The sequence below is a fragment of the Grus americana genome, chromosome 16 (assembly GCF_028858705.1).
Source record: "Grus americana isolate bGruAme1 chromosome 16, bGruAme1.mat, whole genome shotgun sequence".
Classification (NCBI taxonomy): Eukaryota; Metazoa; Chordata; class Aves; order Gruiformes; family Gruidae; genus Grus; species Grus americana.
This window is the reverse complement of record NC_072867.1, coordinates 16,445,499-16,470,811: the sequence shown is the minus strand read 5'-3', so window position 1 is coordinate 16,470,811 and position 25,313 is coordinate 16,445,499. Positions and strand designations below refer to the sequence as shown.

Below are 25,313 nucleotides of genomic sequence, written 5' to 3'. Positions count from 1 at the left end.
AAAGATGGCAAGATCTTTAACCTCAAAGTAACCATTTTCAGCATCTATAAAGGCAGCATTTTGAAAATGTAATAATCCGAAATTAAAGATGTTACATTTAAAAAAAACCCCAAAACCCTAAAAAATTAAACTCAATGGAGCTGAGATGAGATTTTTGGAGACAATTTGAAAAATACACTAGCCTACTCCTTACAGAACCAAGTTTGTGCAAAAACCACATTAGTCAACCATACGTCTACAGTACAAAAAAAAAAAAGGATTCAAAATTAACTGCTTTTTACATTGCGTGCAACAGTTCAGTATCAACACAACACTGATCATTACATTACACGTATATCACGTACGCTTTAACGCATCACAAATAATCTCTAAAGATACTACACATGCTGGTTAGGAAATAATACTAATACACATTCCTAGTATTCAAGACCAAATATGAGAGAAAAAGCTTAGTATTGTTTGAAAGAGGTGTCAGTAACAGGACCTAAGTTACACATCTGCTTCCGTGCACGTACATAAACAATGAACTCAATCGTTACAGCTGCTAGTCTACCCTAGCCTTTTATCCCAATATAAAAGGCCTTTGGAGAGGAAAATATGTATTTCATCTTAAACAAGGCTTCAACCTCTCTATCGCGGTATCATCTCCTTAGATTTCGTCTTCATGCATAAGCACCAGCATGACAGGGACACTATTTAAGCAAGCATTTCATGTAAAGAACTTGATTCAAACTGAGATCTGCAGACATGTTTCTCGCATGTGATTACAATACAGCGTACAAGAAAGCTTCTCTCCGTCCAAAACTAACCCTCTGTACTCCATGCGCAGAGCAAAGGCTCCGATGGAATCTGCAAGCACTGCAGAAGCAAAAGGAAGCGCAATTCCAATATGTTTAACAACTGAATTAGCATAATGCTCACCACGCAGAAACCAGTTTCCCTGACCCTTCTTGAAATGCTGATCTGTAACTATTGATGAGTCTTTCCTATGCGTACTGCGATTCAACTATATTAAGGAAGAACTTAAGAAAACATCCGTTGCCCTGTCAAGTTGAGCGAGAGTAGGTCAGCCATGCGGAAACCTCCCCTGCAGCCTCACACAACCACGTAGCAATAGTGAGCATCTCCTTCCTACCAGGTAAAATTGTGTTTAGGAGAGTAACAAAAGATCTGAAGTTGTACTAGAAACTCCGCTGTAATCAAATCATTTCATTTAATCTCTCCTTCGCAAGCAGTAACCACAGAGAGCTACAGTGATTTTTTTGTTTTTAAATATTCATTTTGCGAAGAATGTAAACTGAACATTATGATGACTAGTAAGAAGTCGGAGATACATAAATTCAAATGTGTTTCCGAAATACTTAATATTATTTGCATAAATCAAGACATCTATTTTTCTTGGACATAACTCTTATTGTAGGCTCAAACATGCAAAAGAAAAACATTTGTACATGCGCACTGCAAGAATAGGATGGTATTTAGGTAAGTCTGCAACCATCATGTTGCTTAAAACATTCTAAGACCAGATTGTACTAATATCCGACATTTAATAGGGCCAATACAGTAAGAGCACTGTTTGACAACAACTAATAACGATGACATTTCTTGTAAGGTCTCTAAGTAAAGGAACGAGCCAGCTGAGCTGCACAACTTTAGCATAAATGCCCGTTTTAGAAAGGCGTCTGTGCTCATTCTGTTCAATGAGGAATTCTGAGTGTTCTCATGAAAAAATCAAACACAATTATGGTGGCCAAAAATTCCAACCCTGTTTAAAACGTATCATGGCTTTGCTGGGCCGAATGGTTTCATTTCGGATGAGATAGCTTTGCCCATCGAAAGCCTTGTATGGTTGAACATACTTGCAGCAGATAAACATCCCTCTTAAAGTTTTGGCACAACTCGCTCCCTACGACGAGTTACTGATACTGTGGCTGAATTGAAAAAGCAACCAGACTTAATCCAAGCTGAAGTCTGAGCTCATTAAAATAATGGCATAAAGACAAACTCAAATTCCATTTCTATTTATGTCTTGAGAATTCTCATCAACACTGTAAAATAAAGATCATCCTACTTTTACAACAGTAGGAATAACAAGTTTTAGAACTCCACATTTATTAATATCACTTGTTGAAAGGCACAGAAAGCATGCATTTAACCGATGCTAAGACCAGAAAAAACAGTCACTTTGAAAATATAAACAGAAGGGGCTGATGTGTATGGCAACAACATTGTTTGCATCAGCAAAAGCACACACAAATAGCCATATTTTCACGCATTTCACTAAAATACTGGCAGCTTTTTACCCTTAGAAACTATGAAGAGTAAAATTGGTTTTAACTACTAAAATTAAAGAAAAAATAACGGAATAAAGCATTACCATCTTCACCGCTTCTCCAACATGCCCAACCTACAGATTGTAGATCAAAACAACAAAATGCAGCTAATTTCTTTTTCTTCTATTTTTGCCACCCATCTCATTTGCATCCAAGCGCTGCTTCTGCAGCAAAGCGAGCGGTGCCTGTTCCTGGGCTGGCCTGGCTCAGAGAGCACACGCGCGCTTCCCGGCCGTGCCGGAGCTCGGCAGGCTTCGCCGCCCAACTCTAACTGGGTCAAGCCCGTAGCTGGAGTTAACAGGCCACTGGGCTCACGGCAATGCTCTCCCCAGCCCCCAACCAAATTTAAAGGGTGTTTTGACCTGGAAAAAAAAGATTTTACATCTCCTACCGCCCCACGTTAAAGCTTAGGCTAATTCTGTAAAATAAGACAAGTAAAAATTACACCAAAGGCAGAGCCATTCGTGTGCTGCATACACACACTCTTTAAGGAAACTGTTAGAACACACATGCATGCTTTTTCCCCTCTTAAGTGAAAACTGTGTAGATAACAATTCAATTGCTGAAAGTTTGGTTATCTTTCTCTACTTGTTACAGCAGGCTAATGACCATCCTGACTCATAATTACTACAATAGTAAGAAGCTTTGAGTTCTCACACTGCTTGCAAGTCCAACACTTATCTTCTTTCAGGCACGCAACAGCTTTATTACAGCCCAAAACTGAAAGTTTGGGCACTTAATTCTGATAAGAACTTTTAATGAAGGGCTCTGTAAGTGGCTTTAGAGGAGCCCAGATTTCCTCCCCCCCCCCTCAATGTTTAAGTGCATGTTCAAAGGACATGACTCAAAACAAAAACAAGCAATGTTTCGGATAATAGTCCTCTGTAGTCCCAGGCTGCTTGAATTGCATCATCACAATCACACAAGCGTAAGAAAAAATTCATTTCCTCTCCTTAAGCATGTAATGTAGAGATGAAGAGTATAAAAAAAAAATTCAACTCCTATTGTTTCAACATAATTGTAAGGTATTCAGGAACTGTGAAAATATGTATTAACAATCTGCTATTTATATAGATGCATTCAAAAATAACCCCAAAGAGTTTGGAAAGCTGTTTGAAGGCCTTCTTGCCTGCAGAAGTTCCAGTATTACATATTTCCAGAACAAACCAAAGACAGTGAGAAGCAAGAAAATAAGCCACCTTGACTTGAGAAAAGAATCTAAAGATTAAGCTGTTCATGGAAGTATACTTTTAAGAGTCTAGATTACGTAAGCCTAGGCCTGAGGAAAACCACCATCCAGTAGACCTACATATCCCCTTCTGATCAGATGTGCAGGTCATACCCACGTAAACTGAAATCCAGCCACCGGGGGTGGGAAGGGGGAAACATTACTCTTTTTTTTTAACCAATAGCTGCAAAAAGATAGAATGGCCATCACACCAAATTTAGTGTATTTTGCCAAAACTCAGTACCCAGGCTTTCCTAAGGATTTCTTTTTCCTGCCACTTAACGGCACCTAAGATATGGGAAGTCCACTGTGCCTAAAACCACTTCACCCACAGAAGCCCATTCAAGACAAACAGTAATCGACTTGCTACGATTTTGATTTGTTACTAGCGCACAGCTTCAAAAGAAAGGCCTGAGAGAAAAAGTTTATGTATGCCCTTCAAACTTACTGAAAGTCAATCGAGGGGAGGGGGGAAAAAAAAAAAAAAAAAAAAAGACAACTTCTTTTACTTCCTTCAATCCAGCAAGTAGAGTATCTCCTCAGAACCAGCTCCTTACAGTCACGTCTTGCTGGAAGGACACAGATGGGCAACCCAACAGCAAATTCCTGTACAGTTTTAGGAAAAGTCTGTACATTCAACTGCACAGGGCAGGTGCCTCTGGAGTTTATCAAGCACAATGTCTTCCAGTTAAACTGTTAACATCTACCAGGTCTGTGGTCATTCAGAAGGCTGTGATTAGGATTCAAGACTAGCTTGCTGCGGAGGGAATCCCACAGCTCTCCTGACGCTATTATTCCAGCCTCTTTGGCTGCAAACTCAAAACAACCACGCGGTGGTTTGCACTGCAAAGGCTACTACTACAACCAGGAAGCCTTCATTTCAATAGATTTCGGAGGAAAAGCTAAAAGGTTGTGGCTTTTTCCATGCAATGTCTTTGGGCGATTCCTACATACAAAACAAAAAACACACCTAAAACATTGCAACATTCTCAGGTTCCAGTCACCCTTGTGCATCAAACACGAAGAAGTGATACAGACTGTGCTCACAGCATCACTGCAAGCTTCATGCCTGGGCTTGCAGGATTGAGTAGTTTACTTCAGTCTCACTTTTACAAACAGCCCACTGAATGCAGTGTGATCTCCTATTCCACAAACGTCTCTTTAAAGTATTGAATAGATACAGCACTTTCCTCCCAAAAGCTGCCTGCTACTTAAGAATCGAACAAAGAGCCCCAAAAGGCTGTGCTTGCATTAAGAAATAAATTAGTAACATAAATTAGCAGAAAAGCTAAGACATTGAATACCTCCCTACAACCAACAGCATCGTGTAAATTTACCACCCTATCAGAGAAAAATGGAATTCCAACTAGCGTTATTCGTATCCTCATGCAGGAAAACATCCTATAAAAAGAAATAGCTTGAAAATAAGAAAAGAACAATGACATTACATGTAACAATGCAGAACATTCAAAAGTTGCATTTAGAGATGCATGCACACACCCATCCCTTTTACTAGTCAAATTTTTAAATAACTACACAGCACGCAACCCAGCATGAACAAACTCACATGCCAAAGGGAACTTCCCCTGGCTAGTGAGCAGCACCAAGTTATCAATTTCTGTGGAACACCAATTCGAGAAAACATACCAAGTCTTAGAGAAAAATCTTGATATACGAAACTCCTCAATAAGAAACCAGTACAATTTTTAAACACGTGAGCAGCCAAAGGTATCAGAGGTAGCTTTCTGCAGCCACAACCATACCGTGTCCCTAACTGACGTGCTCGGAGTAATCCCCTCAAATATGACCCCAAGTCTTGTGTCCCTGATCTGCAGAGTGTTCCCCGCAAGCACCCCTACACTGAAATTGTCAAGACTATGGGAAGATTTCTTACCACTGTTTAAAAACTCAAGGACAGGAGAAAAATCACCAGGAGTTCTAGCAACTTGATCCTGATGATACTTGGAAAAGCTACTAGAAGAGAGAAAGCTCCATGACCAACTTCAACCCAAACCATTCTATGAGAGAATACAGCAACACATTCTTCACCAAGGGGAGAGAGCTCGGTTTTTTATTTTACGGTAACCAAGCATGAGTGAAAGAAAAGGGAGGTGATGGGACTGGTTTCAAAATGATCCAGTAGCCAGAGAAACAGAAGCACGGAATGGAGCAGAGTCCAGGACAACACCCAAACAAAATCACAGAGCCGTGCAAAGAATCCCAGGAGGTGCAATACCCCAGCTCTCCATCTGCCTTCCACCTGGGACCCGCCATCAGGATGTGCTTCTTTCACATGTGGTCTAAATTTTACCTTCAGTGCATGGAGCAGTAAGGGCTGGCAAATTTTTCAAACCTAGATCTTAGAGTCTGAAAGTCTTTCTTTCAATAAAATCTATTTCCAAGTCATAACTGATTATTTTTTTTATCCTTTGGGAGAAATCAGACATCCAGGAAGCATATTACTACTGTCAGAAGAGTCTGTAGACACACAAGGGGCTCAATTAGCATCCAAGATGACAGCGCTACACGTCTGGAAACTATTAAAAAAAAATAATAAATCACCACTACACGTAGCTTTCAGAATGGCAATAATGAGAGGCAATGAACTGTTTAATCATCAAACATTAATTTTTTCCTAATACATTGGTATCTAGTCAGTTAAGAGCTCAGGTCAGGAGGAAGGTAGATGGGTACTCTGCCCTTTCTCCCCAGCCGTAAGATAGGCAGCCTCCAGAACTGCCGCGTGAGCACAAGCCTCGGTGACGCTTACGTCGTTTACCACCACATATAAACTGAGATAGTAAAAATGACAAACGCAAGTATTTGAACTAGAACAAAGTCACTCTAGTGTCATAGTATGGAAAGTCCCTAAAAGAAGCAAAAATTTACGACTGTTTTCTATGTCATCTATATATTGGAAAAGAACCATTTAGCTTAGAATTTCTTCAGAGCATTGTCTGAAAGAGAACGGACTAAAGTATGTTTTCAACAAACTATACACCTATCAGAAGTGAATTTCAGGCTACATCTTATATTTAAATAGGATTCCTACCTCTTTAATTATTCTAAAATAGAAAGGCTTTATAGATTTACTTGCTAATAAATAACCTTGACAACTTTTACAGAAAAAGGTACAGCATACAGTGAAGAAAATCCTACCAGGAGAAAAAAAAAAGTAGTTTATAAATTCTTGAAAGATTTTTTGGAAAAAGTCTTTACCTGGATTAAGCAAGCTGCTGGGCAACTTTATTAGCATTTCTGCCATACATTTTCTGTTTCCCTACCACACCCTAAAACTGTCACAGGAAAACAAAGAAAAACAATAGGTTCACATGATCGTTAAAAAGATGCAAACCCCTCTAATTTATGGAAGGGAGACAAGGAAAAGAAAATACCAACAACCTTCAGTTCTGGCAAAAAGTACCTCTGAAGCAGCTGAACAACTTCACAGTTACCCTGGAAACATAGTTTACCTCTTCAGCCTACCATGAAAATTGCCTGCAATTACCACAATGGAATAAAGCATCAGTTTTGACAAAATATCAATTGCTGTATGCTGCAATTCCTTTAACACAGTACCAGTGCTTTATCGTGAGCAATACTTTATCTTGAATACAATTATATTACTAAACCCTGAAGAATCAAACCTGTAGGTATAATAAAAGGTTACGATATCTCATAATGGTATAGAAGAGCCCCGCCATCTGCCAAGTGTGATTTCCCTTAATCCCATTCCTCACACACAAATCAAAATCACACGGATTACGCCACAGAAATAGAAGTCAAGTCAATACAAGATTAATCTCCTACCTTCAGACGGGAGAAACGCAAGAGCAGTAACAATGCTGCAAACAGACTGTGGAAGGCAAAGCTTTTTACACGACTCGACGCAATACCACACGGGAAATAAAGTGCTTTCACAGATTAGCGTTGCCCTTTCAGAATCCCAGTTTTGCTCCCTCCCAAATCCAAGCGCACGGCTCCATGCACATTCAGGGAACTGACCTCCACGGGCTCTTTTGGATCAGCTATTTCCACCCGTGAGCAGAACTCCACATCCCTCCACCCACACATAAATCACTTACGTTTGGAGTCGGGAAGAAAAACGGACAAACGAGTTGCATAACACAGGAGAGCAATACAAATCTGCCCACCCAAATGTCAGACGCGCTTCTAAACCAAAACTGTATTCACATGCACGGGCTGATATACCAGCAAGCAAAGGTATGTGCAGCCGCAATTAAAAAGAACCAGCATGACCAGCGTAAACTGGCGCTTAAAACTAACTCGGGAGAGCAGATCCATTTACTGAAGTCCAAGGCATAAGACGGTCACATACCGCACTTCGGGGTGCCCGTGTCCCCTCTGCAGACTGCTGCTAACCCAGGTCGGCACGGCTGTAAACTCTTGGGGGGGGGGGGGAAGAGGGGGAGCATCTTTATTTGTAGGTTTAAGAACGCCAAGCACATTATCATCACTAATCCGGAGGGGAACAGATAATTGCAAAAGTCATCTTGGATTACAAAATAAGGCTCTAATCTGCAGTGCTCGCCAGCAGAACATTATACCCATGAGCCATCAAAATCACCGCGAAACTCCCTATAACCGCACACAGAGACCCCCCCCCAACTAAACAGCACGAAGGGCTTTTGCTTTTTCAACTCGGAGCACACGCACGGACGAAGACCCAACTTCTCCCCTCGCCCTTGGCTCTGACGCAGTGAAAAACAAGCAGCGACGCGATCCCAACACCACCGTCACCGACCCCACACCCACGCACAACACCGAGCCACGGGCGAGTTTACCCTCAGGATCCACCGGGGAACCGGGAGCAGCACCACCCCGGTTCTCCCCCCCCACCCCCCCCCCGCCCTCCCCCCGGGCCGGCTCTGAGGGCTTCGCCCTCAGAGCCGGCCCGGGGGAGGGCGAGGGGGGGAACCGGGGCGGTATTCCCCTCAGGGTGAGTGAACCGGACCCCCCCCCCCCGGTGCCTCACCGGGCCTTTGTCCCGCCGCCACCAGCGCGGTTCCGTGCCCCTCACCGGGAGCCTACCTACTTACCCTGCCAGGGCACCGGTTCGTCCCTCAGTGGAACCGAGGCGGGACGAGGCAGACTCCGCCACCAACGGAGAAGTTGGTAACTAAGTTTGAGAACGGCGAAACCCAGCGGCCTGCCAGGCTGAGGTGATCAGCGGCCGGGCACGACCAGACACCCCCACCCGGGGGCGGGGCGGGACGGGGCGGAGCAGGGGCCGCCCCTCCGCGCTCCCCGGGGTGAGGGGCTGCCCGGGGGCAATGGGAGGGCCGCGGAAGGGGAGGAGGAGGAGGGAAGGAGGGCTGCGAAGCGGTGCTGTGCCGTGCCCCGCCCCGCCCCGGTCCGGTCCGGTCCGGTCCCGCCGCGTCCCGGGCTGCGGGCGCCGCCGGTTCTGCCGCGCCGCCGGGCGGGCCCGGCCCTTCGCCCCGGCGCCAGGAGCCGCCGGCCGCGGCGCGCGCGCAGCCTGGCCCGGCCCCGCGGGAAGCGCCTCTGTTGCCATGGCGACCGCGCGGCTCCAGCGGGATGGGCGGGGCCTCGCGCGCACAGCCCGGTGGCCGTTCACGGGTGACTCCGCCCCCTCCACCTGCCCCTCGGTGGCCGCGGGCGCGGCCCTGGAGGAGCGGAGGACGCGGGTTCGCGTCCCGGTACCGGCCCGCGGTCAGCGCCGCCGGTGCCCCCGCCCTGCACCCCCCGAGGGAGAGGGCCCGGAGCAGAGCGGCCGCTTTCTTCCCCTAAGGAAAGCACCACCCCGTGCCCCTTCGCCCAGCCTCCCGCAGCCCCCCCTGACAGGGGTGGCCCTTCCGGGCGAGCTCTGTGCCACCATTGCTCAGGCCCTCTGCTTTGGGCTGCAGAGAGGGACCCCCGCGGCAGCCTCCCCGCTACCCCTGCCAGGGCACTCAGATGGCGGCCCGGGAGCTCTAGGAGCCCGGTCCAGGGAGCGCCTCTCCTCAGAGGGGGAAGGCTTCCCCTCAGGCAGACACCCCTCTCCCTGAGGAATGGCGCCGGAGTCACAGCACGTGCCCGCGGGCGCCTGGGCGGCCTCTCCGCCGTCGCCAAGGCCGTGCCACGGTTGTAGTCATTCACATGCTCCAGATGCTGCTTTTTGTCATTGCCAAAGGTGTGGTTCCGCGTGACGGAGGAGTCCAAAGTCGGTTCCTGCGGCAGGGCCGGCGCAGCCCGGTGACTCATGGCGGGCAGGCAGTGCCTGGAGAGGAAGGAGGGGGGACGGCAGGGATAGTGCTGGGGCGGGAGGCGGAAAGAGCTCCGCATCCTCGCCCAGCTCCCAGCGGGACCTCGACGGGTCAGGCAGCGGGTCCCGCGTCCCTGCCGCCGGTGGGGGACCTACTGATCTGCTGTTAACCAGCCCTGGAGGGAGCCGGGTGGAATCTCACCTCTTCTGCAGACGTTGGGGGTCCCGAGCAAATCAAGCTGCCTGCTGTCCCCGCGACCCGTTCCCGAGCTGCACGAGGGAGGTGACGCTCCTCGGCACGCCTTAGCTGTACGGTGCAGGGTAGCTGCCTCTCGGCAGGTGCATGGATGGGGGCCAGCGGAAAGGCTGCAGCAGAAAAGCATCCAGCTCTGCAACATCTGCACGGATACAGGAGCGCGCCTCACCTCCCCTGTCCCCACCCTGGCTGTATACACCCACATCCCATTTAAATTAAGATCCCTTTCCCACAGACCCCCCCTTGCTCCCAAAACAGGATAATATATGTGTTTTCCCCACCTTAGCAATCCTTTTATCTTCACCACATGCGCAAACACAAAGGGATCCCAATTCCATGACTCATTTGCCTTTCTCTTCTCCAGAAACCAAGACATAAGCCATACCCTTACCCACCTATCCCCCCCTAGCACCCCTCCCCAGTAGCCTGGAGCAGTCACCTCCATGCCAGCACCCACTCTGCAGCTCAGGCTGTTGCTGGTGACCAGTACCTGCCCGTACAGAAGAGGGTGATCCATGGCTCGGACCTGCAAAGAGGGTGTTACTGCTTCTCATGCCTCTTTGAAGTGGGTTCTTGTTCCACCCGTGGCTTGGGAACCCCTGCTCTAGCACACGGGGCTTTCAGCAAGGAAAGTGAAACAGTGAAATTGTCTGATCAGTTATTCAGGAGCCGCTGTAATGGCAGCGCCCTCCACAAAAACACCTACATGCGGTGATGCGGCCAGAGATGAGAACTGGCCAAGCCAGGCTCCGGAGGCTGCATAGCCCCTGGGAGGCTGCATTCAAATGGACGACTTCAAGAAGAGCAGATGCGTTCCCAGGAAGCTGCTGCCTCGTTTCCCACTGTCTAAGGAGGAACCTCAGCATGTGCCTTTGCAAATGCCCTGGGGAGATGAGACCTGGGAGCTTCAAAGTAGCCACAAAAACTCTTGATGCTTCAAGCCCCGGCAAGCCAGGGGTGGCAGCTGCACCTGCAGGATTGCAGAGCTGAGGGGTAGATGCAGCGGCGCAGAGCACGCCTGGTCTCGACGAGCCTCTGGTGCAAAGCTGGAGGGGCCGTATCCTCACCCTCACTCAGTCCCTGGTGCCCTGGGGACATCCCGACCGTGTGGGAACGGGAACAGCCGCGGTGCGGGGCCAGCGCAGCGCAGGGAGCCGTGGGACCCGCAGTGCTGCTGCGGGGAGCAGGGTACCCCTCCGGCTGTCACGCTCAGCCGTTGCACCCCAGCTCTGGCACCAGGCAGGAGAACCACCACCCACTGGCACCCACCGCCATCCCACCGCTGTGGCTGCCCTGGGCAAGCGCAGGACCCAGCGCACGGCGTGCAGCCCTGGCTCCGGGAAGGGTTTCTCCCCCTGCCTGAGACTGACTCTGTGTGAACCTTTTCTCCCTCTGTGCTTATCAGCAAGTATTGGATTAGACTTAACCACAATCTAGGGGCAGAGTTAAATGCAGAGTCCTGTTCTACCACCCCACGTATATAAATTAGAGCTGTAATTCCACCCTGCGGTGTGGATGGCAATAGCAAACAGACACTGCCAGACCCATCTCACACACACGTTGGAGCTTTGAACCTTTGGTTTATGATTTCACCGGAACTGTCAGTGTGATGATATGCAAGCAATATACAGTGGAGTGCTTGTACTCAGAAAAAACGACAGGCCCCTTATCTATGAGGAGTTTCCATTTTTTAAACACATTCTTTGCCATTAAACCAACAAAAGGCTCTGCCGGGCTGATGCACCAGTTCATGAGCAGCTCTGCTTCTCAGATGGGTAATGCCGCTGTTTCTCCTCTCTACCGTACAATTAACTTCCAGGATGAGGCCTTTTCAGAATTAAACTAAGGATCGCATAAACCAGTGAATAACAGCAAATGTTGCCTGTACCAGCGAGGCTGCTCGGGTGATCCGGTTCCTCTCGCATAGTCTGTCAGTGCCCTATAGTGGAGAAATGGGTTAATTGCATACGGCACATGGAGCGGCTGCCAAACCGCCACGTTACGCTCCCGCAAACCTGAGCGTCAGGCCTCGGACACCGGTGGGGAGATCCCAGGCAAGGACCATTGCTGCTTTGTCACAGCAGCTGGCCCGCCACCTCCGCGGGGACGGAAGTCTGCTCCCGCGTCCCCTCTGCCGTAACGGCAGCCAGGCTCTGCCCGCCTTCACCGGCTGCAGTGGCGAGATTCCCTCCTTTCTTCCAGCCATTAACAATCTCCATCTCTTCCCGCTGAGCAAGTTGGTCCTGTTACGAAGAGGTGGAGTTGTCTGCAAAAACACTTCATCTGGATCTGGGGAACAAGCGTCTGCTCTTCTCAGGCCCACGTGGGTTTGAAATGCTCCGGCACTAAGCAGCGAAGCACCTCAGTGTCCTGTCCTGCAGCCCTCCACGAAATAAGTGCTCCCGTGAAAGCCAGACCTGTCGGTGAAGGTTCAAGATGGGGCCCCAGGAGGAACCGGCCAGGAGCTCCCTGTGCATCCCAGGCATTAAGTCCTGCGGGAAGGTTCTCCGCTGCCAACTACAGATAATCTGCAAAAAGGAAAGCAGAACATCCTCCCCCTTCCCATCACCACCACTCCAGGGGGCCTTAAAAGCTCCTTTCCCACCTCTTCATGTTCATCCACCATGAAAATCAGTGCAGAGCTACGCAGAGAGCACCAAGCGCCCGGCTCAGAGCGCAGCAGAGGCCGCAGCCCCAGCACAGCTCTCCTGACAAAAGCCCCGCTGGCCGCGGGGACCCCCCCCATCGCTTCCTCTGCTGCCCCCAAGCTTCACTCCCGATTTACAGGGTAGCAGGGGTGGGAGAGGGCACGCAGAAGGGAGAGTCCTGATTTAAAGGGAGGAGTCTGTAAAACACACAGCCCCACGTCAGCCGGCTCCTGTCGACCATCATTCGCGCCCTTGCGAAGGTTGAGCTCTGCCGGGGTGCTGAGCAGCCCTGGCTGCATGCCTGGAAGGGGCATCACCCCTCCGGTGGGTGCGCGGTGCCTCGCAGGATTATACCTTCAGTATCCACAGAATGCTTCTTCCCCCGGAAAGGAGAAATTCAGCAAGGCAGAGGTTGTCGAGCCTCAGCTGCCGAAAGCAGCTATAGCAAGAAATCCTTGGCAAACAAGGATAACTGAGCATCCCATTTGTGCGTATAATGCTCTTCAGTAGGAAGGAGTTGTTAGATTGCACCGTAGTGGAGGTTTTATTGCATCAGAGTGAAAAGTCAGCGGGTGTGCAATTTTTGTCAATTATATAATCTCTGGCGGTTTTGCCTCTGCTGGTTTGGGCGAGGCCGCGGCCCCCATCCCGGTGCGAGGCCCACCCCGCGCTATCAGCGAGCGGCACATGGTCAGATCTGAGGGGGCTGTGGCGAGAACAAAGGAAAACAGATTTCCTGGGAGTCTGGTTTTGTTTTCCCAAGCAGAAGAGTGACTCAGATTTCAGCTCGCGCTCCTGTAACTCAGCCAACAACAACACGCTGTTCCTCAAAGTGATAAAGGCGAGTATCTTTGTTCCATTTGCTGAACTAAGACAAGCTCACCAAACCTTGCCCACCCAAAGGCCAGCCCAGTCACGGAACCAGAGACCAGGCGCTGAACCCTGAGCCCCCTCTCCGTGACGACAGCGTCTTGCTCCCCCACAGCCTCGCTGGAAGCTCCTCGGCAAATTCACTTCTGTCTAAACCAGCAGCGATGATCTCGGTTTGTGCATTATCATAGTTGAGAGCTTTCGGCTAAATATTGGGAATGTTTACAGGTCGTTCTAATGCAGCTGCTAAAAGTGTTGCAGAAACGCTTTCGCTTTCAGAGAAAAGCTCCAGGAAAAAGCACTTTACTTCCTTGTGCTTCAGAAAGGGCTGAACACATTCCCGCTCTTCTGTCTCCTGTGCCTCAGCTCATTTCTCACAGCTGCGAGGTACATCCACCGCTCCTCGGCGATGCCGTAGCACGAATGGCTCCGCCGCAGCCACCGCACGCGCGTCCGGCAAAAGGAGACTGCAAATCCCAGGCTGGCAAAGCCCATCCCTATTGCACAGACCTGGGGCTCTCGGTGCTGCTGGGCAGGGCAGGACCCAAGGGTGTCAGCATGGTTTGTGCTCCTGCGCCTCACCCGGCATCGGGGTGAGCGAGCGGCGCCTGTGCAAACCCTGCTGCGCTGGTGCAAAACGGGGCCAGCCGAAGGATTTTCCCGGGTACTGCCGCAGGCCGTTGTGGATACTGCCTTTATTTCCCCTAGAAAAAGGGCAGCTCTGAAATCCGTGTTGGAACACCTCACGCAAGTCAGGTGCAGGTAGAGGCGTTGGCAGGACGTTAGCGGACTGGAAGTACTTTGTGCTGAGATTTTGCCGTGTTCGTTCACGTGTGTCACCAACGTGCTGTCAATACGCCTGGTCCTTCCCGGGCGCTGCGGCCACGGCCAGGGCGCTACGCGGGTGCCGTGTGCCCGTGCTAGGACACGGGCTTCCCGACACAGCCCCTGGGGTCCCCCTCACCCCCGTCAGACCCAGCCAGCGCCCCGGGCTGCCCTGGGCACGTGCCACCGACAACCGGTTTGTCGGGCGCAGTTGCTGCATCCGCGCAGGCGGCCGGAGGGCCCAGGCTCTTGCCGTGCAGCATCAAAACGGACCACGGAAAAGACCGGGGCTGCCGCCACCCCTCCCGCCCTCGGAGGAGCTGCCACCTGCCGACACCGGCATCTCCTGAAGTGCGCTCGCTTGCAGCCCAGCGCACGACGTTGGGAACAGTTCTTCTTCCTGCCCTGGACAGAAAAGTTGCCACCGCTGCGGAGCTGCTTTGCTTGGAGGTTGTCGTCTCCTCCGCTGCATGGAGGTGGCAACTCTGATGATGGAAATTGCGGTGGCCGTACCGACGTACGTGCACTTCAAAGCACAACCTCAGGATATCTGCTTTTGTGAGAAAGTACCCCCAGTTAAAAATTAATGACATTCACTTTTAGGATCATTTACTTTCCTCCATCTAAAGAGCAGGATTTTTTGCCAGTCTCTCTGCACCACGAATGTAGAGCATTTCTGCTTCTGCACGTTGGGGACCCGGCCTCTAGTGATTAGATTACCAATTAATATCAGGTAATTAACACATTCGCAAGGGCTGGTTGAATCCCACCCTGACGTTTTGCAAACTCTGCGTGTTTGGGGAGTGTCTTCATCAGCCTTTTGAAGTTCTTAACTGTGGGTTCCCTGGCAATCAATTAGCCTGTGCTAAAAACTGGTGCTGTGCCATTAAAGCAAACATGCCCCAAGAAGCAAACATATTAAGGATTAATTAAATACCAGGTTTTATTTAATTAAGCCTCTTCTCATAAGTATGTAGAGGCAGGAAGCTGGAGCTAGCATCCAGTCTTGCGTTCGCTTCTATCCCATTTTTAGAAATGCATTTAAACTCGGTCGGTGCTGTTTAAAACATGACGTTCAGGCTGATGCAAATCTGTTCTGCCTTCCCAGGGCAAGCGCAGGAACCCACAAGCACAGCATCATTAAGAGGTGGCTGATGGCACTGAGGACTCCCAGGGTCAGGGTTCACTTCTTCCCCGCTCCCACGCACGACACCCACCCTGGGGAGCGCTGGAACCCCCCCGAGCACCCGGAGACCTTCTGGAGTCTGCAGGGATGACAAGTGCCAGCCCCGAGCACAGGCAGGGACCTGCGAGCAGCTCGTCCTCCCACTCTGCGCTCGTCCTCCCACTCTGCTCTCATCCTCCTTGCATTTTTTTAATGAAAAACTTGTCCCTCCTGCTACCCGCAGCGAGAAAGGCACCGCAGCCTGTCATGTCGCTACCAGTTGAAAGGTCTAGAGACAGATCCGGGAATTACCAAGGCAGGCTAATGAGATGGAGTCCAAGGTCACTTTACGCACTCTTGCAGGGAGCAATCCCTTGCCTTCTGCACACCCCGTCAGCGTCAGCGGGGGATTACAGGCAGATACCAAAAATCACCACCACGGCCGGGCTCGGGGCTGCCCCACGGCCGGGAGCCGCCCTCGCACCAGGGCCCCCCGCCAGCTTGCCGTCCCAAAGTCACTCACTTGGCGCAGCAGCCAAGGATCTGGCCCAGCCATTCCCTAGCGATTGGCAGCCTTTTTTTCTCCTCTTTACGTGCTCTATTTCAGCTTAACAGTCACCAGTTTAAATTCTCCACGCTACCAGGGCAGCGCAGAGGTGACAGCATCTGCAGGCTGAGCCAGGCAGCAGAGGCAAGGAGGTGTCGCTGCCCGGGGAGGGACGGGGTCTGGCAGCGAGGCCACGGGCTGGCTGGACCGCGAAGGCCAAGAGATGCGATCGGGGAAGGCGAGGACCACGGTGCAGATCACAACGAGCACTGCAACAGGGCAAAAGGGGAGAAGTGCGAAAGGGGGAAAGGGGTGGCAGCGGGGTCCCTGGGAGAGGAGGGACTTGACGAGAACAGAGGAGGGCTCTGAAAATACATGTGAAAATACAAATCTCCTCCAAAATGCAGTCCTAACATCATCCCTCCGGCTGCTGGGGATGCTGTGGTGCGCGTTCCTCACCTGGCTGCCTCCGGGACGCAGAGAGTCAGCCCCCAGCTCTGCAGAGCAAAGCTGTTCTCTGCCTCCCGCGGAGCGAAGCACCGGCTCCGGGAACAGGACTGGGTGTGTGCGGAGCTGCCGTGGAGTCTGAGCTTGAGAAACGACAATCATGGGGGAGAACCACCCCCGGCGAGCTCGGGTGGTGGGATGCGGAGGGCTGCAGGTTCCCGGCGCGGGGTTGTGTCTCCCCAGCCCGGCTGCAGCCCCCGGCTCCCCCTGCCCACCCCCTGGCCGTGCCCCCAGCCACGGAGCAGGGCTGGGCTGGGGCAGAGCACGTGCCGGCCTGGCACCGTGGCGCTGGCGTGTCCCAGCGCTTCCCCGACCCCCCCAATTCCAAAGCAGGGCGCTCCTGCCTCCCCCTCGGGCTCCGCTGGTTTCAGCTCCCCCATCCCACGCGCAGCGATTCTCAGGGTCTCGGTAAAACTTGACCGTGGCCCCAGACGAGTCGCTTGGCTGGCGAGCAAGGGAAGCAGGCTGCAGGCAACGCAGGCAGGTCTCCAGCCACGCTGCCTGCACCCCAGCTGCTGCCTGCGGGGCTGCGCACGCCGCAGCTCGACGGCACCCAGGGGGACGAAACCGTCACGCCTCTGCCCGCCCCGGCTCCGGGTACCCGAGAGGCACCGTTAGATCTCGGGCCATTCCCTCAGCAGCGCCGCGAGGAAACGCGAGGAGCTGCTACGCAGCACGAACCAAAGGGAGCAGCGGTCGCGGCGCTGCGCAGGGCGAGCTCTAACTTTCAGAGAATAAAAGTGAGTCCAGGTGTGCTGAAGCGGGAGGAGGGCAAGGGAAAGCGTCTGCTCGAGAAGATCTGAGGCCACGCAACGGTTCATTCCTTCAAAAATTCCTTGCCAGCAGCTCAGCGAGCACAGAAATAGCTTGGTGCAGATTAACTTCATTGGAATGAGTTTCATTAACGGCACCGGGGAGCCTTTACCGACACGCGCTCAGAAACGAGAGGAGCTTTTTCCAGACCAAAGCGGATTCAGGCCCGGTTATTTCACCGTGGCGTTGAGTGCTCATTGGAAATTAGTAGCAGGTTTTCTAGCGGGAAGGAGCAGGGGTTCTGAGGAGGGAAGCAGAAGTCCTGTGAAGAGCACCCAGACGGTATCGGTAGGAGAAGTTCTGCCCCGCGACCCAGGAGCCTCAGCCCTGCCAGGCAGGACGCATCCAGCCGGGCTCGGCGGCTCCCTGCAGACGTGCAGCGAGCCCGGAGCGGAGCTGCAACCGCAGCTGCAACCACGCAGCGGCACCGGCAAGGTGGAACGGGGACACGGGAGCCGCAGGACAACCGCAGCGGGTTTACAGTGCTGAACGCTGTGACGGCAGCGATGCCTGGAGGGGAGTAATTCCCCCAGAGACAAAAGCATTTTCGGGTGCAGCAGAGTCACTCCCGGTGCTCTCGGACGCAGCATTTCTGAAAGGCGCTGCCTTTTTGGGGTACTCCATCGTTGCCGTCTTATCAGGGACCGCGGCGCCGTAAAGAACAACCAGGGTTTTACTGATTTGAAAATACATTAACCATAGAGAATAGAGCTTTAATTTTTCTTTCTGAACAACAATAAGGAACAGTTTACATAAAAACCAAAAGCATGGATAAAATAATATAAAACAGATATTATACCACAGTGTGGAATTCAAATAATCTAAGAACATTAGCAGCACTTCTACAAATATATTAAAAGCTATAGTGCTCATTAAGCTCAGATAGAGCAACTCCCAGAGACCAAAATGGCATCGAACATAGAAAAGCAGCAATTCAGTGTAGGGCAACAGAAAAGTCTAATGCCAGTCCATCAGATACATTCATAACCCTGCTGTTGCGAGGTAATCCCTTGTCCTGTGGTGCCCGGGATGGTACCCGTCATCTCCACGAGGGCTGTAGCAGGGTGACAGCCCAGCGTCACCCGCGCACCCTGCCACACTCTCCAGAACACACCTTCGCGCTGGGGAGTGACAATCACGGGTCTAAGGGTACAGCCGAGTTGGATTGTCAACAAAAGTTTTCGATAATTCTGTTTGTGAAAAACAGCTTTCTCCTTCCCTGGCTCCTGGGAATTACTCTCCAAGAAGAGACTGAATTTCTGAGAATTTAAGTAGATCTTCTTACGTAGTCATAAAAATGAAATTTTTAGTATCTCAGGATCCAGTAATGAGGATTTTCAATTCTTTATCTTCCCTAGCAGTGAAGCCACACCGATTCTCAAAACTACCTTGTACTTTTGGAGATCTTGTGCATAGTTTAAATTTTAGCATTGATTTATTAAAACAAAACAAAAAACCCCTTACAAAAAAGCTGACGACAAGCGCCCTTCCTCCCAGCCACCTCGCTGCGGTGGCACTCCATGCCCGTCCCCGCCACGTGCCAGCTCCCCCGGCTCTCACCACCGCCGAGGGCTGCTCTCCCGGGCAGAGGGAAGCGGGGACTTTCTGCGGGAGATCGGAGAGCCCCGGCAGACCCGTCTGGTGGGACACGACCTGCCTGCTCCGGGCACGGCTGCGTGTGCGGGGCTGGCCCCTGGGGCCGCAGACCCCTCGTGTGCAGCCAGCCACGGACCGGAGGTTGGCACCTGCAGCTCCGTCTTTGGGCTCCCTGCTCAGTCTCCATGTGCAAAATCAATTTTAAAAAAAGGAAGTTATTAAACTACTGGATGAGAATTTAAGGTTGAATACGCTTATCACTAATCTAAAATTAGACACACATTAAAAGACCGCTATGGCTATTCCAACAACGTACATTCTCCGGAAAATTCAGGATTCGGACCAAGTTTAGAAGAAATCCAAACACTCCAAGCTGCAGAAACACACGGCTATGGCACCAACACAACCTTAACCTTGGCCCATGCTGCCGCCATAAACCGGGAACGTGGTGAGCATCGCCGGGGACCACAAAGGCTTCGGGTCCCTTAGCAATATGCATTTACTTCAGGGCAGGCAGCGAGGACAATGACCTTGAGTGAAGACCACTGGCGTGCCTGAAAGAGCAGGCAACAGTAAGTGGCATTTTATCTACTTCAGGGCATCTGAAAACTTCTATAAGAATTTGTGAAAACTGGTTCCGGTGAGAGTAACAACCCTTCCATAGTGGTAGAAAATCGTCACTTCGTCTGTGAGTTGTGCTCTTTCGCTATCAGTTTGTGCTCATGCGATAGTAAAATGCTGAAAACGTGCCCAGAACTGCTCGGTACTCGTGAAAATTCCCAAACGGAGTGAAAAGTATTTGACAGATGTTTTGATGAAATGACAATCGCTTTGGCCCCACGGACGAACGGGCTCGGAGGCTACCACTGCCTGAACAGCAATGCCACAGAGAGCGCAGCAATTTAACGTAGTACAGGATATTTTTAAAAGCAAAGTTACGTGATGAGAATCCTGAAATTGGTCCCATACCTGGTTTTGAGGACTGTTTGCCACAGTGGCTCCCAGTGCAGAGAGTTAGCCAGCTGCTCAAAGTAAATGGGGAAAGGAAGGAAAACTAGCCAGCCAGATTAAAATAAGTAAGCAAATGAAGAAGAATAAGAAGAATCTCATCCCATAAATTGCTCTTGGCCACAAGGCATGTGTCTCCAAGGCGGGATTTTGGGATGGGCTCAGCGTGCCCATGGATGGGTTCCTGGCAGAACTGCGATTCCAGGCTACCGCATCAAGAATAGTCACTTCTCTTGATCTGTTCTTTACTTACCAGTGACAATGGTCGCAGACACCTGCACTTCCACTGCTGGCTCTAGGTACAATAAAAGGTGGGTTTGGATATCTTAAGGGATGTTCAGAACGTAAGAGGCTGGATGAGGGCAGAACAGGGTGGCAGCAAGAAGTTCCCAGGCAGAAAACCCTCTCACTCTCCATGGAAAATGTTAATAGCAAAGCAATTCAGAGACTCACCACAGTAAGAGAAAAACTCCTTTAAAAAAATCACGCATTTAAGAACAAAGACAACTTCTAAAGCGTTTACATGAGTAACACTAAAAGAGATGGGTACCAAGAGTTATTTGGCAGGTCGCATCAGCAGAAAGCTCAAATGCAGAAAGAGAATCCATGAGTAACTCCCTCGGGGGAACACGGGGCCGGGACACAAACGTTCACTGTATTTAAACACACCGAGATTATCTGCGAGCTGAGCAGCTCGAACAAAAGATAACGTGAAAACCCCACGCCTCTGCGGCGGCTCAGCGCGGGTGCAACGTGCGTTGCACGGCTCAGCCTGCGGAGTCCGTCCTGCGCTCGGGCTCAGCTCTGCAGCGACCCGGAGCAGAGAACGTCGGCCAGGGGCGAGCGGGACGCAAACCTCGCTGCGCCCGGCGGGAAGGACGCAGCAGCTCCAGGCCCCGGTCCCCCCGAGCGAAAGGCTAAAGATAGTCCCCGGCTCGTAGCGCCGTTGCACGGGGTGGATTTCAGCCGCACGGAGCTGCTGGGATGAGACATTCCTCTCCCCCAAGGAGCCTGACAAGATTACTGTATATGGGCAAGCATTCCCCTGCGACGGGCTTCTCCCTCCGTGGTAAACAGGCAATCCTCCGGCTGCGCAGCCGGGAGATCTGTGCCGCCTCGCAGGGCCCCGGGGATTCACACTGTCGGAAACCCAAAATAACGCTTTTACCTCGGGGCAATCTAACCGAGGGGCAGCCAGGCAGGAGGGGCTGAGGCAGGAAAAGGCCTACGACCAGCTGGACAAGAAAAACCTTTCCTTAAATTTTAGCAGCTTTTAACCTTCCCATAGATCTCGAGCCCCAGACCCCCGGCGTTGCCTCGCCACGGGTCTCCTCAAGCACACAAACCTGCCGGTCGGACAGCGCTGCCCCGAGGGGCCAGCAAGGAGCAGAGCGCGACCCACTGCGACTGCTGGCAAGGTGCTCAAAACCGAGGTGGGACCACGTGTGGACGGGGGCCGTGGAAGGGCAGAGCACAGGGACCACCAGAGCCTGTTTCTGGCCTCCCGCAGCCACAGCGAGGGTCAGGCAGGGCGGGCGGCCACGGAGCAGCACCGGCCACCGCTGCAGGACCCGCAAACCGCTCGCGTCTTCTGTCTCACATCCGCGTGGGAACACAAAGCCGGACCTCCGAGGTCAGACTCGAGTTCTCACGGAGCGTTCGGGAGCAGATGGCTTTCGCTGACTTTGCAAAGTTGGAGCAGAACAGTGATGGGACACGCTGCCTTCAGCGGAGCCAGTGGGGACGGGCGCTAGGAGAGCGGATCGGCTCCGCAGCCGCTCTGCACAGGTCGTGTCGTTCCCTTCCTAACAAACGCTGTGATGGGCTGCAAAGGAGAATGACTTCCGTCCCAGTTTAACTCTAGCCTGACATACCATGTTCTTTGGACTATCCCAACTTCTTTGGAACCCGCCCCAAGCCTCAACCCTGCGACTGTTCTTACCCAGGGCAGACACGACACCCTGCACAGCTCGGGCAGAGGTCTGCTCCTGCCGACTCGACTCAGCACCAGAGCTGGAACAAAGCTTTCTTTTTGGTTTTATTTTTTCCTTCCTTCCTTTTTTTTTTTTTTTTATTCTTTCCCAGTTTTTAAGTCAGAATTAAAATCGAGCCAAGCTGAGGCGATGGTGGTTCTGCTCTGAGCTTCCCGCTGCCATACCAGAACAACTCTCACAGTACCAGGACGGTGACGGATTGGCACATCATGGAATAGGTGCTATAGAAACCACCAGTTCTTCGAAGCAAAAGATTTCTTCTCCCCCCCTCAAAAAATAACCCACTTAATTCACATATTTTCTCTCTATACTGTATATATATATATATATAGTATATATAGACACAATTTTCTGGTAAACATTTACAAGATATTGTAAAGAACATTGAAAAGATATATCTCCATTTGCATAACAATGCACACTCACATACTTCAGTATACAAGGACACACAGTAATGTACAATCAATAAATAAATACTGTTTTCCCCCAGAAGTTATTCAAAAAACACTGCTATTGAGCGGCCCAAAGACACTCTCAGTTGATACAGACAGCAAATATTGTGCAGAATTTCTTGGCTGGTTTTGTTTAAAAACCAAGAAAAGAAAAACAGAAGCGTGAAAGGTAAAGTGTCAGCGATGTTGCTCGATGAGACCGTATTTAAAGGTGACCTATTGGTTGTTGTCCCTCAGAGAGGGGAGGGCAGAGCGCTTCCCCCCTCGGTGACGCAGGCAGACCAGTACCTGTCCTAGAGGGAACAGGAGCAGGCTGGGAGGGAGGGCACGAGCTTCCCGCTCTGCTTTGTGGAAAGACGAGAGATTCGTACGTGAACTGGCAGATTTGAAGCTCAAACGCCTTTGTTTCCTGTGCTACTGCGGACCGAGCACTCTGTGGACATTTACTGCAGAAAACTGCTTCAAAGAATTCCCTCGATTGTCGGTACACAGCTGCTTGTTGCTATTGTGAGAAGAGAAAGGCTGCCCATCGCTCTCCCCCCCGCTGCGGTGCTCTTCCCTAAGGGGGGCACAGCGTGCACTGCTGTTCCCCCGCGTTTCTAGCTGCAGCCTCCGTCTCCCGGTACTGCAGAAAGACCGGCCGATTTGCTCAGAAACTGCGAATCGCTTCACCATGCTCTGCAGAACTTTTCTGAAGCAGCAGTTTTCTCTTCTGCAGATTTACATCTGTCTTTTTTTTTTTTTTTTGCAAGCGACATCTGACACACGCCACAGGGAAACACGAAACACAGCCCAGACAGATGTTGCACACAGAGGAAGGGAAAGGCCCCTTTTCCCTTCTGGTGAGCAGCGCTCCGACAGCAAGAGAAGAGCAGGGCCTTGTCTTGCAGAGGGGAGGAGGAGAGCACACGCACGTCACACATCGCATGGAGGGGGAACACAAATTTTTGCAGCAAAACTTGAGAGAAAGTACCCTTATAGAGAGCTACAAGCCAGCATCTTCCCTGCTGCTGAAAGCGCGCGCTCACGGCACTCTGCTGCGGACAGGACAAAGCCCTCCCTGGCTGAACTAGACCTACCAATGACCTACGCCTCTCCTTTATCCTTTATGGTTTTTACCTGAGTTGAAAAATGAATCCAAACCCTCCGTAGCGCAGCCTTCGTGTGGCGCAGCGGCTCAGCTCTCGCGCCCGTAGTGCCGGAGAGGCACTTTGCGCAGCGTGCTCCGGGGGCTGCGGCGCTGGAGAGCCACTGCAGGGAAAGTGGCCACAGAAGCGCATCTTCCAAAAGCAAAGACCACTCAGGGACCTTGGGCTATTTGCCTCTTCGCAGGCGCGTGAAAGAAGCCCACCAAGACTTCACTGGAGACTGTCAGCGGACTTAGGGGGCTTTGCAGCCAGCCCCAGAAGCACACAGAAAACCTGCAGGCACCAAGGGGATTGTTTGCACTGTCTAGCTTTGAGCAGCTGGTCTTTTAACTAACAGAGGAAGAGACGGGCACCTTCGGAGGGAAAGTCAGGACAGTCGCCGACGTCGGGAGCTCTGACTTGCCTTCCGAGGAGCTCTGCCCTGGCAGGGGCTGCAGGAGAACCACAGGGAGACCAGACCCCTAACACGAGCAGCTAGAGTAAGGCAGGTAAGAAAACCTCAAGTCTAGAGTTCCCAGAGGAGGTTAGGGCCAGGTTTTTCAGTGTTCAGAGAGCGCTACAGAGGCTGGATTTTGAAAGAAAAACCCAATGCTGAATTTGGAGCTCTTCTGAAAATCCACCCAGAGCTGAAACTCTTGTGTGCTCAGATAGTGTAGTAACAAACAATGTAAAAATCCCAGGGAGAGAACAGAGCCCTACAAAAATACTAAAGGGGATGCTATGCATCAAGGGACAAGATCAAAAGAAGAGGAATTTCTGTGATCAAAGTCCCTCTCTGTTACTGGCAGAACCTCATTGTGTTAGTAAGAAGCCGAGTACTCGCGGCATCCCTGCCTTGCCCGGGCTTGCAGGGCTGGCTGGCTTCCCCGTGCCACAGCTAACGGCTGTCCAAGGAAGCAGCTTTATTTCCTTGCAACAAAGGCTGCGGAGCCCGAGTTGGCCCCGAGGAGGGCTGGCAGCTCTGCTCTCCCAGAGCCCGAGCTCTGACCTGGGACGCTGGCAACTGCCTCGGCAGCGGTGGTGGTAACCACACGTGCTGCAGCAAGGCGAGGAAGCGACTGCCTGGGTCTTGCTTCCGAAGCAAGTCCTTAGCGATAAAATGCAATCGTACAGATCTTTGGTTAAGTCACTGAAGAAGGCTGCGAAGATCTGAGCCGGGGCCCCTGGACCTAACACTGAACACAGCACTTGAGAGCTAAGGGTACTTCCAGTTCAGACAGCAGCATGTGTCCATCTACCTTATTTCCGCAGGTGTGGCACTTCGAGAAAAAGGAGAAGGGGAGGAAGCATTGAGGGGGGAGTCCCGGCTCTTGGTCTGGATGCCTCGTCTTCCCCACGTCCTTCATTTGTTCTCGATCAGAGTCTGGACTTTATAGACAAGGTCCCGAGCCAGCTTCAGAATCTGCTTGGTGTTGTGCCGCTCAGCCATTTCTGGAACAGAGGCAGAAGGACCCACAAAGAGGTTAGACCTGAGCAGCCCAGTGTCCCGAGGGGTCCCCCCAGCCTCCCGAGGGGTCCCCCCAGCCTCCCGGCTCTCTGCTTCTCAGCCGAGCTCCAGGCAGGAGCTGAAGCTGCGAATTCCTGCCCACGTCCCCAAGCACCCTCCCTGGCAGAGACACCCGAGTCTGAAGAGCCATCGTTAAACACCTCATCTCAGGGTGCCTACAGCCAGCAGGAAGCACGACCTGCAGCTGCCTTTG

The 25,313-nt window shown here is 51.5% G+C and overlaps 2 protein-coding genes across 8 annotated transcripts in view; both read right to left on the bottom strand.

Moving 5' to 3' along the window:
- Window positions 1–9,006, bottom strand: part of KIAA1671 (KIAA1671 ortholog) — an 87,875-nt gene extending 78,869 nt beyond the window's left edge. Inside the window, exon 1 of the mRNA XM_054844070.1 lies at window positions 8,622–9,006. The gene's annotated coding sequence lies outside the window, so the exon portion shown is untranslated. The remainder of the gene's footprint in view (window positions 1–8,621) is intronic.
- Window positions 9,007–18,086: 9,080 nt separating this feature from the next.
- SGSM1 (small G protein signaling modulator 1) overlaps window positions 18,087–25,313 on the bottom strand; it is a 47,424-nt gene continuing 40,197 nt past the window's right edge. For all 7 annotated transcript variants that reach the window (XM_054844416.1, XM_054844420.1, XM_054844417.1 and 4 more), the window contains one exon: window positions 18,087–25,044. In XM_054844416.1, the coding sequence (XP_054700391.1) occupies window positions 24,956–25,044 (89 nt within the window). In that variant the 3' untranslated portion in view covers window positions 18,087–24,955. The remainder of the gene's footprint in view (window positions 25,045–25,313) is intronic.